The sequence below is a fragment of the Chiloscyllium punctatum genome, chromosome 32 (genome assembly GCF_047496795.1).
Source record: "Chiloscyllium punctatum isolate Juve2018m chromosome 32, sChiPun1.3, whole genome shotgun sequence".
In the NCBI taxonomy this organism is placed as follows: Eukaryota; Metazoa; Chordata; class Chondrichthyes; order Orectolobiformes; family Hemiscylliidae; genus Chiloscyllium; species Chiloscyllium punctatum.
Window position 1 is genome coordinate 18,119,965 of NC_092770.1, and position 18,712 is coordinate 18,138,676.

Consider the following 18,712-nt stretch of genomic DNA (forward strand, 5'->3'; position numbering starts at 1 on the left):
GCAGATGGAGTATAATGAGGTTGACATGAAGTTATGAGGCTGAGGGGTGACCTTATAGAGATTTTATAATTGAGGGGCATGGATAGGGTGAATAGCCAAAGTCCTTATCCGAAGATAGGAGATTCTAAAACTAAAGGGTGAGAGGGTTTAAGGTGAGAGGGGAACGATTTAAAAGGGACCTGAGAGGCAACGATTTCATGCAGAGAGTGGTGTGTGTATGGAATGAGCTGCCAGAGGAAGTGGTGGAGGCTGGTAAAATTGCAACATTTAAAAGGCAGCTGGATGGGTATATGAATAGGAAGGGTTCAGAGGGATATGGGTCAAGTGCTGGCAAATTTAGATTTAGATTAGATTACAGTGTGGAAACAGGCCCTTCGGCCCAACAAGTTGACACCGACCCACCAAAGTGCAACCCACCCAGACCCATTCCCCTACATTTACCCCTTCACCTAACTCTACGGGAAATTTAGCATGGCCAATTCACCTAACCAGCACATTTTTGGATTGTGGGAGGAAACTGGAGCACCCGGAGGAAACCCACGCAGACACAGGGAGAATGTGCAAACTCCACACAGAGAGTTCTTGAGGCGGGAATTGAACCCAGGTCTCTGACACTGTGAGGCTGCAGTGCTAACCACTGTGCCACCATGCCACCCATAAAATTAATCGGACATTTTTGCACAAGTCAAGTTAAGAAACCCGGGCTCGTCTGGGATTTGAACCCAGCACCTCACGCAAGTCAGCACGGTAGATGACCCTGAGTAAGAATCATAGCCCTAGACCAATGAGCCAGAGTTATAGGACTGTGGCACTCATCCACTGACTATCAACAAACACATCGACCTGGACCCAATATACCGGCCACTGCAGCGGACAGCTGGAACTGACAACCGGAAGCGGCAGAGACAGGCCACTATAAATGCCGGAGGAAACATCACAGAAGTGCTTCACAGGAGGCTCCCAAGCACTGAGGATGTCACCTAGACAGGGGACGAAACGTTTGCAAGACAAATTCCCAGCTCGGCGAACAGAACCACAACAACGAGCACCCGAGCTACAAATCTTCTCCCAAACGTTGAAGGACTAGATCACTTAAGATTGAGGTAAGGAGGAATTCCTTCACCCAGAGAGTGGGGAGCCTGCGGAATTCTCTGCCACAGAAAGCAGCTGAGGCAAAGACATTGAACGTTTCCAGCAAGGAACTAGAAATACTTCAGGCTTAAGGGATGAAAGGGAATTGGGAGAAAACACAAAAAAAGGACAGGGTTTGAATGATCAGCCACAATCATATAGAGTAGTTGAGTAGGCTGAAAGGGCTGCAGAAACTCCTCCTGCCTCTGTGCTGCTATGAGAATGCACTCAATGGGGTGAGAGGTATTTGGATGCAGCTTTGTTAAGGGGATAGTTAGGCTGAACCATCACGCTAGAAGAAAGTGAGGACTGCAGATGCTGGAGAGTCAAGGTTGAAAAGCGTGGCGCTGGAAAAGCACAGCAGGTCAGGCAGCATCCGAGGAGCAAGAGAGTTGACGTTTTGGGCAGAAGCCCTTCATCAGAGCGTCACGCTGTGTTGTGCAGTGCTAGATTTTGACTCTATGTAATGTTCTCAAACAAGGAATTATGAATTGCTATTTAAGCTGAAGAATTAATTTCTGTCTGGTCTAATTTTTGCTTATGTTTAGCAATTGCCTGCTGCCAATTGTCCAATGATATCTCGAATGCCTCAGTTGAACCATCCAGCTGTGACATTATAGAATGACAGGGCAAGTTTAAGGAGCTGAAAAGCCTATTCCTGCTCCTAACTCATCGCTTCTTTTGTTTTTGTGTTCTTTGTGCTGAATGGTCTCCTTCTGTGCTGTACCATGCTGAATCTTTGATTCTTGTCCTCCCTGTATTGGTTGCGTACAAGTCAGCTTCCTTCTTGTGTGGGAAAGATGTGTAGGGCAGGACAATCTTGCTTTAGAAGTCAAGTAAAGGCAAATCTTAGCTGGTGACTTCAACCAGGCCAACCTCCAGAACATGGTACCAAAAGACCACCAACACATCTCCTGACCCACCCGAGGTTCGAACATTCTTGACCATTGCTGCACAACCAGAGATGCCTGCCACTCCATCTCTCATCTGCATTTTGGTAAATCAGATCTAGGGCCGGTCATTACAGGGATCATGGGGGAGTTCAATACACAGATAAACTGGGAAAGTCAGGTTGGCAATGGATCATAAGAAAAAGAATTTTTGGAATGTCTACAAGATGGCTTTTTGGAGCAGCTTGTGGTGGAGCCCACTAGCGAACAGGATTTAGTGCTATGCAATGAGGCAGACTTGATAAGGGAGCTTAAGGTGAAGGAACCCTTAGGAGGCAGTGATCATAATATGATTGAATTTACTCTGCAATTTGATAGGGAAATCAGATGTAACAGTATTACAGCTGAATAAAGGCAACTACAGAGGCATGAGGAAGGAGCTGAGCAGAATTGACTGGGAGAGGAGCCTAGCAGGAAAGACAGTGGAACAGCAATGGCAGGAGTTTCCGAGAGTAACCTGGGAGACACAGCAGAGATTCATCCTGAGGAAAAAGAAGCTGGTACAGGGAGGATGAGGCAACCATTGGCTGACTAGGGAAGCCAGGGACAGCATAAAAGCAAAAGAGAAAACATATAATGTGGTGAAGGGCTGTGGAAACCAAAGCGTTAGGAAGTCCACAAAGGCCAACAATGGACAAAAACAAAAAAGGAAATAAGGAGGGAGAAGATTAAATATGAAGGCAAGCTAGCCAGTAATATACAGGAAGACTGTAAGAGTTTCTTTAGAAAAATAAAGGGCAAAAGAGTGGCAAAAGTGGACATTGAGCCACTGGAAAATGACGCAGGAGAGATAGTAGTGGGGAACAAAGAAATGACTGAGGAACTGAACAATTACTTCGCATCAGTTTTCACGGTGGAAGACATGAGTGACATCCCAAAAATACAAGAGAGTCAGAGGCAGAGGTGGGTATGGTAGCCATCACCAAGGAGAAAATACTAGAAAAACTGAAAGGTCTGAAGGTGGATAAATCACTTGGACCAGATGGACTATACCCTAGAGTTCTGAAGGAGATAGCTGAAGAAATAGTGGAGGTGTTTATGGTGATCTTCCAGGAATCATTGAAGAGAGGGAGAATCCCAGGACACTGGAAAATTGCTAAATGTAACCCCCTGTTAGGAAGGGAGTAAAGCAAAAGATGGGAAATTTCAGACTGATTAGCCTGACCTCGGTAGTTGGTAATATCCTGGAATCCATTATGAAGGATGAGGTTTCTGATTATTTGGAAGCGTATGGTAAAAAGAGCAAAGTCAGCATGGTTTCATCAAGGGGAGGTCATGCCTGACAAATCAGCTAGAATTCTTTGAGGAAGTAACGAGCAGATTAGACCAAGAAAACCCAGTGGATGTTATATGTCTGGACTTCAAGAAGGCCTTTGACAAGGTGCTACATAGGAGGCTGCTGGGTAAGAAAAGGGCTTATGGTGTCAGAGGCAAGGTACTAGCATGGATAGAAGCTTGGCTGACTTGCAGAAAGCAGAGAGTGGGGATAAAAGGGTCCTTCTCAGGGTAGCAGCAGATGACAAGTGGTGTTCCGCAAGGGTCAGTGTTGGGCCCACAACTTTTCACTTTATACATTAATATCTAGATGAAGGAATTGAGGGCATTCCGACTAGGTTTGCAGATGATTACAAGACAAGTAGAGGTACAGGTAGCATTGAGGAGATAGGGAGGCTGCAGAAAGATTTAGACACGGTTAGGAGAGTGAGCAAAGAGATGGCAGATAAAATCCAATGTGGGAAAGTGCGAGGTCATGCACTTTGGTAGGGAGAAGAGAGGCATGGACTATTTTCTAAATGGGGAGAAAATTCAGCACTTTGAAATGCAAAGAGACTTGGGAGTTCTAGTCTAGGCTTCTCTCAAGGTAAACTTGCAGGTTGAGTCAGTAGTTAGGAAGGCAAATACAATATTGGCATTTATTTAGAGAGGACTAGAATATAAAAGCAGGGATGTACTTCTGAGGCTTTATAAAGGTCTGGTCAGACCACATTTAGTGTATTGTGAACAGGAAGGATGTATCAGCCTTGGAGCAGGTCCAGAGGAGGTTCACAAGAATGATCCCAAGAATTAAAGGCTTAGTGAACGAGGAACATTTAAGTTCTCTGGGTCTATACTCAATGGAGTTTAGAGGGATGAGGGGGGATCTAACTGAAACTTCCAGAATACTGAATGACCTGGACAGAGTGGATGTTGGGAAGATGTTTCCATTGGTAGAAGAGACTAGAACCTGAGGGAACAGCCTTAGTATAAAAAGAAGACCTTTTAGAACAGAGATAAGGGGCAATGTCTTCAACCAGAGAGTTGAATCAATGGAATTCATTCCCACAGAAGGCTGTGGAGGCCAGGTCATTGAGTACATTTAAAACAGAGTTGGATAGGTTCTTGATTGTAAAGGGGATCAAGGGTTACAGGGAGAAAGCGGGAGATTGGGGTTGAGAAACTTATCAGCCATGATTGAATGGTGGAGCAGACTCGATGGGCTGAATGGCCTAATTTCTGCTCCTATGTCTTATGGTCTAACGCTATGTTCCTCCTCCCAGCCCACAAGCAGAAAATGAAGTGTGATGACCCAGTACATAAAGTAATGCTGTGTTGACCTGAGGAAACTGAAGGGCTTCTATGGGACTGCTTAGAGTCGATGGACTGATCTAGATTCAAGAACTCAGTGGCCAACCTAAACAACTATGCAGACCTCATTAGTAAGCGTGTAGATGACTGCGTGCTCAAGACGGTAATCCAAATGTTCCCCAATAGAAACCATGAATGAACTGGGAGATCCACTTCTTACTGAAGACCAGGTCTGAGGTGTACAAAGCGGTTGCCATTGACCTATACAGGAAACCCAGGTACGACCTTCATAAGGGCATCAGAGATGCCAAGAGGCAGTACCAAAGTAAGCTCAAGACCCATAGACCAACCACACGGACACCCATTGTTTTTGCAAGGCTTACGCGACATTACACAGCAAAGTCAAACAGAACTGCGGGTAACAGTATATTCCTCCCCGATGAACTCAATGCACTCTATACTCACTTTGAACAGAAGGTCAGTGAAACAATGTCACCTATCCCAATAGCCTCAGATGCACATGTACTCACGGTCAATGCCATCAACATTGGATAAACCTTCTTGAGAGTGAACCCATGGAAAGTGACTGGCCCAGGTGGACTCTCCGGCCGTGCACTCAGATCCGGTGTGGACCAGCTGGCAGAGTACTCACAGACATCTTCGACCCCTCCATACTACAATCTGAAGTCCCCACCTACTTCAGGAAGACTATCATCATCACGGTGCCAAAGAAAAATCAGGCAGTGTGCCTCAATGATTACCACTTGGTGGCTTTGACATCCATCATTATGAAGAGCTCCAAGGTCATTCCTCACAAAAGTTCCAGCCTCCCAGATTGCCTGGCTCTCTAACTGGCCTACTGGTGCAACAGGTCTTCAGCAGACGCCACCTCCCTGGCCCTACACTCATCCGTGAAACATCTGGACAACAAGCATAACTATGTCAGGCTCCTATTTATTGATTAAACTCCACCTTCAACATCATAATTGCAAACAAACCCAACTCCAAACCTTGGGACCTAGGGCTCTGCTCCTCCCTCTGTAACTGGATTCTCGACTTTCTGACCAACAGACTGCAGTCAGTAAGGTTCGGTGACAGCACCTCCTCCACTATAATTCTCAAGGCTAATCCTCAATCCCCTGTAAAGCTGTGTACTCAGCCCCCTATTATACTCCTTATAGACACACACACACACACACACACACACGACTGGGTGACCAAATCTGCACCAATTCCATTTACAGGTTTGCTGATAACACAACCATTGCAGCTTGGATCTCAAACAACGAGCAGGAGGAGAGTGAATTAAATCAAATGAGGTATAGGAGCAGAGGTAGACCATTTGGCCCATCAATTCTGCTCTGCCTTTCAATGAGATTGTGGCTGATCTGATAATCCTCAAACCCACTTCCCTGACTTCTCCCAATTACCCTTAGGCCTTTCCTGTTGAAAATTCTGTCCAATGCAGCCTTGGAAATACCCAACAATCCACCTTCGACAGCCCTCTGTTGTAAAGAATTCCACAGATGCACTAAACTCTGAAGAAATTCCTCCTCATCTTAGTCTTAAAATGAATCAACTACTTATTCTGACATTATGCCCTCTGGTTCTCGACTCTTCCACTAGGGTGAAACACCTTTTTGCATTTACTGTGTCAAGTTCCCTCAGAATATTTTTTTTTCAGTAAGGTCACTGCTCACTGTTCTGCTTCTAATGAGTACAGGCCTCATCTAAACATTTTCTCACAAGACAGTCCCTTGTGGTGTTGGTGGTGTGGGGAACAGATCAGGGGTAGGGCGGGGAAGGAATTTCGCTGGATATTTCATCGCGAGGTAACCTCAATATATTTGCGTCGTCTCTGCAGGGCATCCTCCCTCCTTTCGCCAATGTAGTAAGAGTCAGTTGGAAGATCCTGTGTCGGAATCAATGGAAATAAAGACTTAATGACTGAAGTTCACGCTCCAAGATTGAACTCACCTCAAAACGTTGGCTGTCCAAGCATCTATGTGCCTCAGGCCCCTCCCCAGAAAGTCAGGATTTGGGAGCTGATGTTCTGCCCAGCAATGATTGTCACAAACACCAACGATGGGAGCTACAGGGGAGCGGCAGCCAGGGAACCTGGGATAGTGGAGCATCGCCAACATTCACCTTTCCTCATTATCTCACTGGAAGTGATTTTGTCCGTGGCCAATTGATATACTTGGGCCTGGGCTTTTCCCAATTATTTTAAACTGCTCCATGAGTTTCTTAACCATCTCTGGGTTAAGATCACATGCAATGGTTTCCAAAGAGGTGATTCATGCAGAACTGAAGGTTAACCTCCAGGAACATTGAACCATCTCAATTAGGAGTGTGTGGAGGCCACTTAGCCCCTGTTCCACCATTTAACAAGATTATGGCTGATCAGATTATGGCCAATTTCTGCTTACCCTTGATAACCTTTCACTTGCACACTTATCCAGAATCTATCCCTTGTCTTGCAAAATATTCAAAGACTCTCCTTCTATCACCTTTTAAGGGAGACAATTCTAAAGATTCAGTCCTCTGTGAGAAAAGAATTCTCACCTTTGTCATAAATGGGTGATCCCGTATTTTTAAACAGTGGCCCCTAGTTCGAGACCACGCTGGAGTTGTTGGGGTCGGGTGAGGGCAGAAGAACCAAGAGATTAATCATTGGGCCAAAACAAAAAGCATTTTCTTTCAACACTTCACTAAAAGGGCAGAGTAGGGGAAATAAAGGATCTTGGCCAAACACTCAGGAACTATCCAATAAAGAACATGTTTGCTTTCTAATAGGTTACAAGAAGGTATCATACTACAATGTCAGACATGTCAGGCAACCAATTGAGAGAGAAAAACAGCAGAGCAGTTGGCAGAAGACAGTCCATGTGATGAAAACTCCAGCTCGCTTCCCTGCTGCTGCCAGGGTTGGCAACTCTTTGTTACACTGACCATGTCAATGCAATCATTACTTCAATAAAGCTTTGCCTTTTCACCAATCTTTTCTCACAATGTTCGCCTCCTACACCAAATGGACTGCAAACAGTTCAACAAGGAGGCTCACTATCACCTCCTCCAGGGCAAACAGGGAAGGGCAATCGATGCTTGCTTCGTTAGTGATAGCCCCACAAGTGAGTAATGTTTTAATAAAGTGGACAGGCAGAAGGCTGGAAGAACACAGCAAGTCAGGCAGCATCAGAAGGTGCAGAAGTCAATGTTTCACGACACCCAAAATGTCGAAGGGTTATACCCGAAACTTTGACTTCTGCACCTCCTGATGCTGCCTGGCTTGCTGTGTTCTTCCAGCCTCCTGCCTGTCTACTTTGGATTCCAGCATCTGCTGGTTTTTTTTGTCTCTTAATAAAGGAAAAGCAGATGTTGGCAAATTAGAATTGAGGACAGGAAATGGTGGAAGAGGGAAGAAACTCATCAGGTCAGGCAGCCTATGTGGAGACAGAGCTAATGGTCAGTGACCTTTCATCAGAACTGGGATAGGTTACAGATGGAATGAGTGGGATAAGACAAAAGGGAGATATGTGAAAGAGAGAGAGAGAAAGAGATTGAATGAATGAAGAATTACTTTTACATGTGTTATGCTCCCAGATGGCATTATTGCTCAACAAATCAGATCCCAGAGTGAAATCTGGCTTGGTAGATCGTACTTTTAAAAAAATTTTTGGTTTTTAACAAGAATTTTGGTCTTTTACTGAAACACAAACATGCAATGCTGCAGGTTCAGGTTTAACAATAAAACTGAAGCTTATTATCAATTAGTTGATGCTCTTCCTACATTAAGTAACTAGATTTCCAAAATATTTCATCAACTGTATTGAGAGATCAGGTGCTCCTGGAAGGTGCTGTACACATACCCTGCCTTTCTTTGTTAGAGCCGCCATAGTCCATGGATTGTAGACTTGTTTGTGATGACGTTAGGGGTGGAATTCCCTGTTTCTGACTCAGGGATCAAAGGAGCAGGGATAGGAGAGGAATAGCAGGTCTGGTCCACACTAAGCAGCAATTATCAACTTCAAATGTAGAGCAAACACAGAAGCTGTACAAACCAACTGCAAAGTAGAATCAGTACCCCTTACAATATGGAAGCAGACTACTGCACTTTGTCTACTGAGTCCACACAAACACCCAAACAGCATCCCACCTAGACCCCAACCTCCATTTTATCCCTGTGGCCCTGCAATTCGCATTGTTAACCAGCCTAGCTTGCACCTCCCTGAATACAATGGGCAATTTAGCATGGCCAGTCCACCTAACTAACTTTGCACAGTCTTTGGACTGTGGGAGGAAACCCAGCCTGAAACAGGGAAAATGTACAAACTCCGCACAGGCAGTCGCCCGAGGGTGGAATCAAACTCAGGTCTCTATCGCTGTGAGCCACTGTGCCACCCTATTGGACCCTAAAATCATCAAGGGCACCGATAGGCTAGCAGATTGGGCAGACAGTGGCAGATGGAGTTTAATACGTGGAGTATGAGATGATGCAGCTGAAAATGTGTTGCTGAAAAAGCGCAGGTCAGGCAGCATCCAAGGAGCAGGAGAATCAATGTTTTGGGCATGATCCCTTCTTCAGAAAGCCCTTCTTCTCATGCCCAAAACATCGATTCTCCTGTTCCTTGGACGCTGCCTGACCTACTGCGCTTTTCCAGCAACACATTTTCAGCTCTGATCTCCAGCATCTGCAGTCCTCACTTTCTCCTATGAGATGATGCATAAAGGACTATGCAGGGAAGGGAGATCGGAGGGTCCATGTGCATAAGTCTGAAGGCGGCAGCAGAAGTTAGTTAGTATTAAGATCAGCCATGATCTTATTGAATGGCAGAGCAGGATCGAAGGGCCAAATGGCCTATTCCTGTTCTTAGTTCATATTACAATGAATCAACAATTTGATACATGCTAGCATGTTTGATTAATTATATAGAAACCACAAGACTGAAAGAGTCCATTCAGCTCAATGTTCATGTTTGTCCTTAACATGAGCAATATTTGGATCCAATGCACCTGCTTTGTCCCCATATCCATTTAACCACTTTCCTCAAACACCTTCTCTTAGAGTTTTGGGGTTGTACTGATAACGTCACTGATTCGTAATCCATAATTCAAATCCCACCACAGCAGCTGGTGGAACTGAAAGCTAGTCATCAGTTGTTGTAAAAGACCATCTGGTTCAGTAATGCCCTTTAGGGAGGGAAGTCTCCTGCCCTTACCCAATCTGGTCAAGGGTTTGAGCTTTCGGAAGAGGCTGAATAAGTTGGGGCTGTTTTCCCTGGAGCGGCGGAGGCTGAGGGGTGACCTTATAGAGGTTTATAAAAGCAGGAGGGGCATGGATAGGGAGAACAGTTAAGGTACTTTTTTTCCTGGGCAGGAAAAAGTCCAAACCGAGAGGGCTTAGGTTTAAGGAGAGGGGGGGAAAGGACCTGAGGGGGAAACTTTTCTCACGCAGAAGATGGTGCATGTATGGAACAAGCTGCCAGAGGAAATGGTGGAGACTGGTACAATTACAACATTTAAAAGGCATCTGGATGGGTATATGATGAGGAAGAGTTTAGAGGGATATGGGCCAAATGCTGGCAAAAGTGGGGCTAGGTCAGTTTGGGATGTCTGGTCAGCACAGACAAATTGGAACAAAGTATCTATTTCCATGCTGTAGGGATTCTATGCGACTCCAGGAGATAGTGAGGACTGCAGATGCTGAAGAGTCAGAGTCGATAAAGTGTGGTGCTGGAAAAAGCACAGCAGGTCAGGCAGCATCCAAGGAATTCCTGATGGAGACCTTATGCCTGAAACATCAACTCTCCTGCTCCTCAGATGCTGCCTGACCTGCTGCGTTTTTTCCAGCACCACATTCCTGACTCTATGTGACTCCAGATCCACAGACCCTTAACTGCCTTCTGAAATGGCCAAACAATTCATGGGCAATTAGGAATATGCAGCAAATGCTGGCCTTGCCATCCATGCCTACAGCGTGTACAAGTAAAATGATGTTTTATTGTTTGCATGGTTTTTACATGAATCACAAACTCCAACAGTGAAGTTATCTCAGCTAGAGTTTGTTTCTGTATTTCCTAACATCAGGCAACACCCCAAAAAACCTGTGCCCTTTTTATAGGACAACATCCAAACTACACAGAATTTTCAAATGTGGTCTTATTAACTTTTGAGACACATTCACTGTTATAGTTTAAGCTTTACACTGTGTACTAACTGCCTAGTGCTGGATCTCAGGGACTGCGGTCTCTCAATCTCTGAATATAGTCACTGACTCACCTGCACTGTGCGTCAGTCATTCTCACGTGAAACTGGGAGATCATCCTTTCAAAGGTCTGCCAACTTGTTTTAAAAGCATCTGCACACTTTCTATAAAGCAGTCACGTGGTGCATTGGATGGAGCCCCTGACTCCATTCATGACATGGGGAAACAAATGCCAATTTGTCAATCGCACACCAGTGGCAGGTATTAAGGGAGGGAGGAATTCCTAGTCAACTACATGTTGGATGGAAAGTGGAAACTGCACTAGTGGAGGCTATCATGTCATTATCCATAGCTCCAGGCCATAACATGAGAGGAAGGTGGGTGTTGGAAGGACTGTAATACACAATTCAGCATGCACACAAGGTACACTCAGCAGTGGATACAAAAAAGCCAGCTCTCCAACACAGAGGGCAGATCACACAGAGTATAATTCACTCTCACGGTATAACCCACCCTCTCACTCAAAATGTATCTCCCACAGTGTAATTCAGTATAAGTCACTGACTGACTGACTGATTCACACAGTATAATTCATACAGACACACAGGGTCACACAGACACACAGGGTAATTCACTCTCAGTGTAACTCACATAGACACACGGGGGAATTCACTCCCGGTGTAACACACACACAGACACACGGGGTAATTCACTCTCGGTGTAACTCACACACAGACACACGGGGTAATTCACTCTCGGTGTAACTCACACACAGACACACGGGGTAATTCACTCTCGGTGTAACTCACACACAGACACACGGGGTAATTCACTCTCGGTGTAACTCACACACAGACACATGGGGTAATTCACTCCCAGTGTAACTCACACACAGACACACGAGGTCATTCACTCTCAGTGTAACTCACACACAGACACACGGGGTAATTCACTCTCGGTGTAACTCACACACGGGGTAATTCACTCTCGGTGTAACTCACACACAGACATACGGGGTAATTCACTCTCGGTGTAACTCACACACGGGGTAATTCACTCTCGGTGTAACTCACACACGGGGTAATTCACTCTCAGTGTAACACACACAGACACACGGGGTCATTCACTCTCGGTGTAACTCACACACAGACACACGAGGTCATTCACTCTCGGTGTAACTCACACACAGACACACGGGGTAATTCACTCTCAGTGTAACTCACACACAGACACACGAGGTCATTCACTCTCAGTGTAACTCACACACAGACACACGGGGTAATTCACTCTCGGTGTAACTCACACACAGACACACGGGGTAATTCACTCTCGGTGTAACTCACACACAGACACACGGGGTAATTCACTCTCGGTGTAACTCACACACAGACACACGGGGTAATTCACTCTCGGTGTAACTCACACACAGACACACGAGGTCATTCACTCTCGGTGTAACTCACACACAGACACACGGGGTAATTCACTCTCAGTGTAACTCACACACAGACACACGAGGTCATTCACTCTCAGTGTAACTCACACACAGACACACGGGGTAATTCACTCTCGGTGTAACTCACACACAGACACACGGGGTAATTCACTCTCGGTGTAACTCACACACACACACACACACGGGGTAATTCACTCTCAGTGTAACTCACACACAGACACACGGGGTCATTCACTCTCGGTGTAACTCACACAGACTCGGGGCACCTCCATGGTCCCGGCACAGCCTCAGCATCGCCTCTCGGAGTGAATCTGTGGGAGTCCCACTTCGGAGCCGCTACATCACGTCGCCATGGAAACCAAACTTTCAATTTCATGTGTCAACATTTGGACAGGTCACTTCCGGTCAATACCCAGGGGATCCACTGGGGGGGGGGGTGGTAGGAGTAATCCCCGGGGTCCCCTGGAGGGGAGAGGGGGGAGAGTTACCCCCGGAGTGCCCTGGAGGGGGAGAGTTACCCCTGGGGTCCCCTGGAGAGTGAGAGGGGGGAGAGTTACCCCCAGGGTCCCCTGGAGGGGAGAGGGGGAGAGCTATACCCAGGTTCCCCTGGAGGGGGAGAGTTACCCCTGGGGTCCCCTGGAGGGTGAGAGGGGGGAGAGTTACCCCTGGGGTCCCCTGGAGGGTGAGAGGGGGGAGAGTTACCCCTGGGGTCCCCTGGAGGGTGAGAGGGGGGAGAGTTACCCCTGGGGTCCCCTGGAGGGGGAGAGTTACCCTCGTGGTCCGCTCGAGGGGGTGGGAGAATTAATTGAGATATTCCCACTTATCTTCCAATTGCTAAAATTTCTGAGAGATTATTGATAATTTATTCATCCAACTAGCTATAATTAATTAGTGACCGGTAAAGGTTTGTTTGTGACTCCCAGAATCACTGATTCATCAAATTCTGACAGATTAAATAAGTTACATCTATATAGCACCTTTAACATCCAGAAAACATTCCAATGTGCTCCACAGAAGTATCATACAAAATTTCCCAAAGTACATAAGTTTATTCGGATAGGTGATTTATAGATGTTTTGAGTCAATCTATTAGGAAGTGTTACAACCTCCCTCTGGTGCAGTTGAGGTTTGAACTGAAACCTCAGAGGTAGGGGAATTATTACTATGCAACTAAAGCCCTTATAAATGTGGTCAAATAAATAGGTTACTGGAGGAATTAGAGGTTCAGAGGGTAGCTGTCAGAACCTGAGATCTGGGTGCTGAAGACTTGAGGGGCTGGAGTTGGAAGACCACAGATGTTGGACGATGCAGAGCTGGAAAAGATTACAGAGCAGTGGAGAGACAACGCCATGTGAGGGATTTGTAAAAGATCAGAACTTTAAAACCGAGGAGTTGTTTATCCAACAAGGCCATGATGTCCTGATCATCCATTCCTATATGACAATGATTATGAATGTGTTAAAGACCATGAGATCTAGGAACAGAAGAAGGCCATTCATCCCATCAAGTCATTTGTGGCCTTCAATGAGATCATGGTTGATAATCCTCAATACTTTCATGACCTTTTTCCCCAAGAACCCTTGATTCCCAAACTGATCTTAAAAGCTGTCCGTCCAAGCCTTGAATGTACTTAACAACCTAGTCTATCTTCCACTGAGCTGTGTTGCCATATTTATGTCCCTTATGTTAACTTTATTCTGCTCTGCATTACTTTATCCTGTTAGTACTGACTTTCCCTTATTCCTGGCATTTCTCCGTTAAATCCAAATATAGTTACTACTTTAAAAGTAAAACGTGTCTCTCGCTTACAACAATTTAAAAAAAGAGTCTCTAATGGCAGTTTCTGATTAACCAAAGAATTTACTGAGAAAGAGTATGAGAGAAAAGCATCCCCACTCAGCACACTTTACTTCTTGCAATAAAGTTTACTTTCCTTCTTATACAGTAGTTCACTTTACCCTCTGCACCAGGTTCTCAGCTTGAACCATATTTCCAGAAATAATTAAAGATGTTTGTTTTGTCTCTGTCTCACTCAGGCAAAGTTTCCCTTATGGACTGTACACTATAGATTAGATTAGATTACTTACAGTGTGGAAACAGGCCCTTCGGCCCAACAAGTCCACACCGACCCACTGAAGCGTAACCCACCCAGACCCATTCCCCTACATTTACCCCTTCATCTAACACTACGGGCAATTTAGCATGGCCAATTCACCTAACCTGCACATTTTTAGACTGTGGGAGGAAACCGGAGCACCCGGAGGAAACTCACGCAGACACGGGGAGAATGTGCAAACTCCACACAGAGAGTCGCCTGAGGCGACTATACTTGCTTCAGTTCTGTAAAAAGTTAAAAATCCCACACCAGGTTATGGTCCAACAGGTTTATTTGGAAGCACTAGCTTTCAGAGTGCTGCTCCTTCATCAGGTAACTAGTGGGGCAGGATCATAAGCCACAGAATTTATAGCAAAAGATCACAGTGTCATACAATTAAAACGATATATTGAGCAAACCTAGATTGCTGTTAAGTCTTTCATCTTTTAGAATGGGTTGCAGGTTTCGGTTCATTAATATGTCAATCCCAGAACTTCTTTAAGTTACATTCTCGAGATAACTTAAGGTTTTATTAAAAAAAGGTGACATCTCTGCTAATGTGTTAAAGGTCTGAGGTTAGATTAGATTAGATTCCCTACAGTTTGGAAACAGGCCCTTTGGCCCAACAAATCCACACCGATCCTCCGAAGAGTAACCCACCCAGACCCATTTCCCTCTGACTAATGCACCTAACACTATGGGAAATTTAGCATGGCCAATTCACCTAACCTGCACATCTTTGGATTGTGGGAGGAAACCAGAGCACCCAGAGGAAACCCACACAGACAGGGGGAGAATGTGCAAACTCCACACAGACAGTCACCTGGACCTGGAATTGAACCTGGGACCCTGGTGCTGTGAGGTATCAATGCTAACCACTGAGCCACCATGTCACCCCATAGAGCCTTTCTATATCCCAGTCTTGAGTTGGACTGGTTCTATTTCCAAGTAGAAATTTATAAAATATTGTATGGATTGACTGTCTGCAGGTTGTGCACTTTTTGAGCAAAAATAGAATGTATCTGCAAATACAATTCTGCAAATGCAAATTCAACCCATAGATATATCTGTGAGTGTGTGTGTGTGTGTGGGAGAGAGAGAGAGAGTGAGTGTGTGTGTGTGTGAGGGAGAGAGAGAGGGTGTGTGTGTGTGTGTGTGTGTGTGAGTGTGAGGGAGAGAGAAAGTGTGAGTGCGTGTGTGTGTGTGTGAGGGAGAGAGAGTATGAGTTGTGTGTGTGTGTGTGTGGGAGAGAGAGAGTATGAGTGTGTGTGTGAGTGCGCGAGAGTGTGTGTTTGCATCTGCATGTGAGTGTGAGCTAAGTATAAGCTTATGAGAGTGTGCATGGGGGTTGTATGTGATGTGTGTGTATCTGAGAGATCATGTGTATGAGAGAGGGTCTGAATGTGTGAGTATGTAAGAGTCCTCCAAAGTGGACTTCGAGATATGCGACAATGCAGAGTGGCTGAGCAGAGGCTGATAGCCAAGTTCAGTACCCATGGGGATGGCTTCAACTGGAACTTTGTGTTCATGTCACACTACAGGTGACCTCACTACACTATTCACTTTCACACATACACACAAGCATACATGCACACTCATGTAGATTCTCTCTTATCCACACACACTCTCTCAGACACTTACACATACACCCCCCCCCCCAACACTCACACCCACGCACACATCCTCTTACAGGCTTATATTCAGGTCACACTCAAACACACTCTCTACCAAACATCCATACATGCAAACACACACTCTCTCATGCGCACCCACACTCACGCACACACTCACCCTCTCTCTCCTTCACATGCGCGCACGCACACACACACACACATACAAGTCTGTGGAGTGAATTTGTATTTGCAAGTACATTCTATTTTTGCTCACAAAACACACACCCCTCAGGCAGTCAATGCAGACAATCAATCCATATAACATTTTATAAATTCCTACTTTGGAAATAGAACCAGTCTGACTCAAGGTGAGGATACAGACAGACTCTAACCTCAGACCTTTAACACACATTGTCAGAGCTGAGATGTCACCTTTTTTTATAAAACCTTAAGTTATCTCGAGAATGTGACTTAAAAGAAGTTCTGGGATTTACATATTAATGAACCGAAATCAAACCCATTCTAAGAGATGAAAGATTTAACAGCAATCTAGGCTCCTCAGAAGCTGCCTCACCTGCTGTGCTTTTCCAGCACCACACTCTTGACAGCAATCTAGGTTTGCTCAATATATCATTTTAATTGCACGACACTGTGATCTTTTGCTATAAATTCTGCATCTAATGATCCTATCCCACTAGTTACCTGATGAAGGAGCAGTGCTCTGAAAGCTAGTGCTTCCAAATAATCTTGTTGTTATGTGATTTTTAACAATGCCCACCCCAGTCCAACACCAAATCATCCCCATCAGTTTTGTAAGACAATTGTTTGGTGAAAACTGTGTTAAGCATCACCCGGTATGGCTCGGGTGTCCCCATGCTGACACAGCAGTCTCTGTTGTATTTGCTGCACAGGGTGACTGTCCTTAAGGAGGTACACAATTCACTGGGTTCTGTCTTCTCAACCAGCTGAGTTTCTCACTTCTGCTCACCTTTTTCAATACTCTTCCAAAGAGACAGCTTTTTTTTCTCTGTCTTTCATTCTTGGCAATTTGCTAGCCCAGGCTAGCAATTCGTTCGACATTTTGTTGATCAGAGAGATCTAGGGGTTCTTTGAGATTTGAGGTAGTCAGCATGGTTAAGAAGGAACTTAGCTCACTAGCCTTCATTGTTCAGACCATTGAGTATAGGAGTAGGGATGTCATGTTCAGGTTGTACAGAACATTGGTGAGGCCTCTTGTGGAGTACTGTGTGCAGTTCAGATTGTCCTGTTATAGGAAGGATATTATTAAATTAAGGAGGGTTCAGAAAAGATTTAGCGGGATGTTGCTGGGATGGAGAGTTTGAGTTATAAAAATAGGCTGGGACCTTTTTCAATGGTGCTTAGGAGGTCGCAGGGTAATCTTTATACAAGTTTATAAAATGAGGGGCAGAGATAAGGTGAATAGCAAGAGTCTTTGCCCTAGGGCGGGGGAGTTCAAAACGAGGGGCAATATTTTTAAAGTGAGAAGAGAAAGTGTAAAAAACAAAAAAAAAGTTGCCCCTCATTGTCCTTTTTAAAACTGAGAGTCATTCGTGTGAGGAATGAGCTGCCAGAGGAAGCGATCGATGCAGGTACAGTTACAACACTTAAAAGACTTTTGACTATGTAAACAAATAGAGAAATTTGAGGGATATGGGCTAAATGCAGGTAAATGGGACTAGTTCAGTTTGGGTACATGGTATGGATTAGTTGGACTGAAGGGTCTGTTTCTGGGCTGTATGACTATCTCTGATTGTCCTCAAGAAGATGGTAAGCTGCCTCTTTGAATGACTGCAGTCCTTCAGGGGTTAGGTGTTAGAGAGGGAGTTTCAAGACTTTGACTGAGTGACTGTGAAGGAATGCAGATATACTTCAAAGTTTGCAAGAAAGCGATCAATGTAGTTCTTGGGGCTCAAGGCGTCAAATTGTACCAGGAGAAAGCAGCAACAGAGTACAGAGTTGGACGGTCAGCTGTGATTGTGTTGAATGTCAGAGCAGACTCAAAGGGCTGAGTGGCCTACTCCTGTTTCTGTGTCGGGATGGTGAGTGACATAGAGGGGAATGTGCAGGGAGTGCTGGTGTTCCCTTGTATCTGTCACACTCCCGGTGGTGGAGGTCACGGGTTTGCAAGGTGCTGTCAAAGGAACCTGGCAAGTTACTGTCTTATTGTCTCTTTGTCAGTTGCTGTCTCCCAGTTTTCAGTGTCAGCATCTGCCATCCTCATATCTTGCTTCCTGGTGTCCTTGTAGCAGGCATTCATAATACAATAAAGCACAGTCCATACAGCTTCATGAAGGTGAAATTTTATTAGAGTTCTTTTGAAGAAGTAACAAGCAGGATAGATAAGGGTAAGCAGTGCACATAATATATTTGGACTTTCAGAAGGCATTAGATAAGATGTCACGCATTCGGCTACTTAATATAAGACCCCATGATGTTGGGGGTAGTATATTAGCATGGATAAAGGATTTATTCACTAACTAACAAAAGGCAGAGAGCTGTAATAAGGGGGATGTTTTCAGAATAGCAACCTGTAATTAATGGAATGCCACAGAGCTCAGTGCTAGGGCTACAATTATTTACAGTATGTATTAATGACTTGAAGAAAGTGTGTACTGTCACCAAGTTTGCAATGATACAAACATAGGTGGGAAAGCAAGTGCTAAGGATAACAGTCTG

At 45.1% G+C, this 18,712-nt stretch overlaps 1 protein-coding gene across 1 annotated transcript in view; it reads right to left on the reverse strand.

Moving 5' to 3' along the window:
* tmem263 (transmembrane protein 263) overlaps nucleotides 1-12,677 on the reverse strand; it is a 28,570-nt gene extending 15,893 nt beyond the window's left edge. Inside the window, exons 1-2 of the mRNA XM_072552710.1 lie at nucleotides 12,559-12,677; nucleotides 6,484-6,558 (exon numbers count right to left, since the gene is read on the reverse strand). Coding sequence (XP_072408811.1) covers nucleotides 6,484-6,558; nucleotides 12,559-12,579 — 96 coding nt within the window. The 5' untranslated portion in view covers nucleotides 12,580-12,677. The remainder of the gene's footprint in view (nucleotides 1-6,483; nucleotides 6,559-12,558) is intronic.
* Between the last annotated feature and the right edge of the window lie 6,035 nt (nucleotides 12,678-18,712).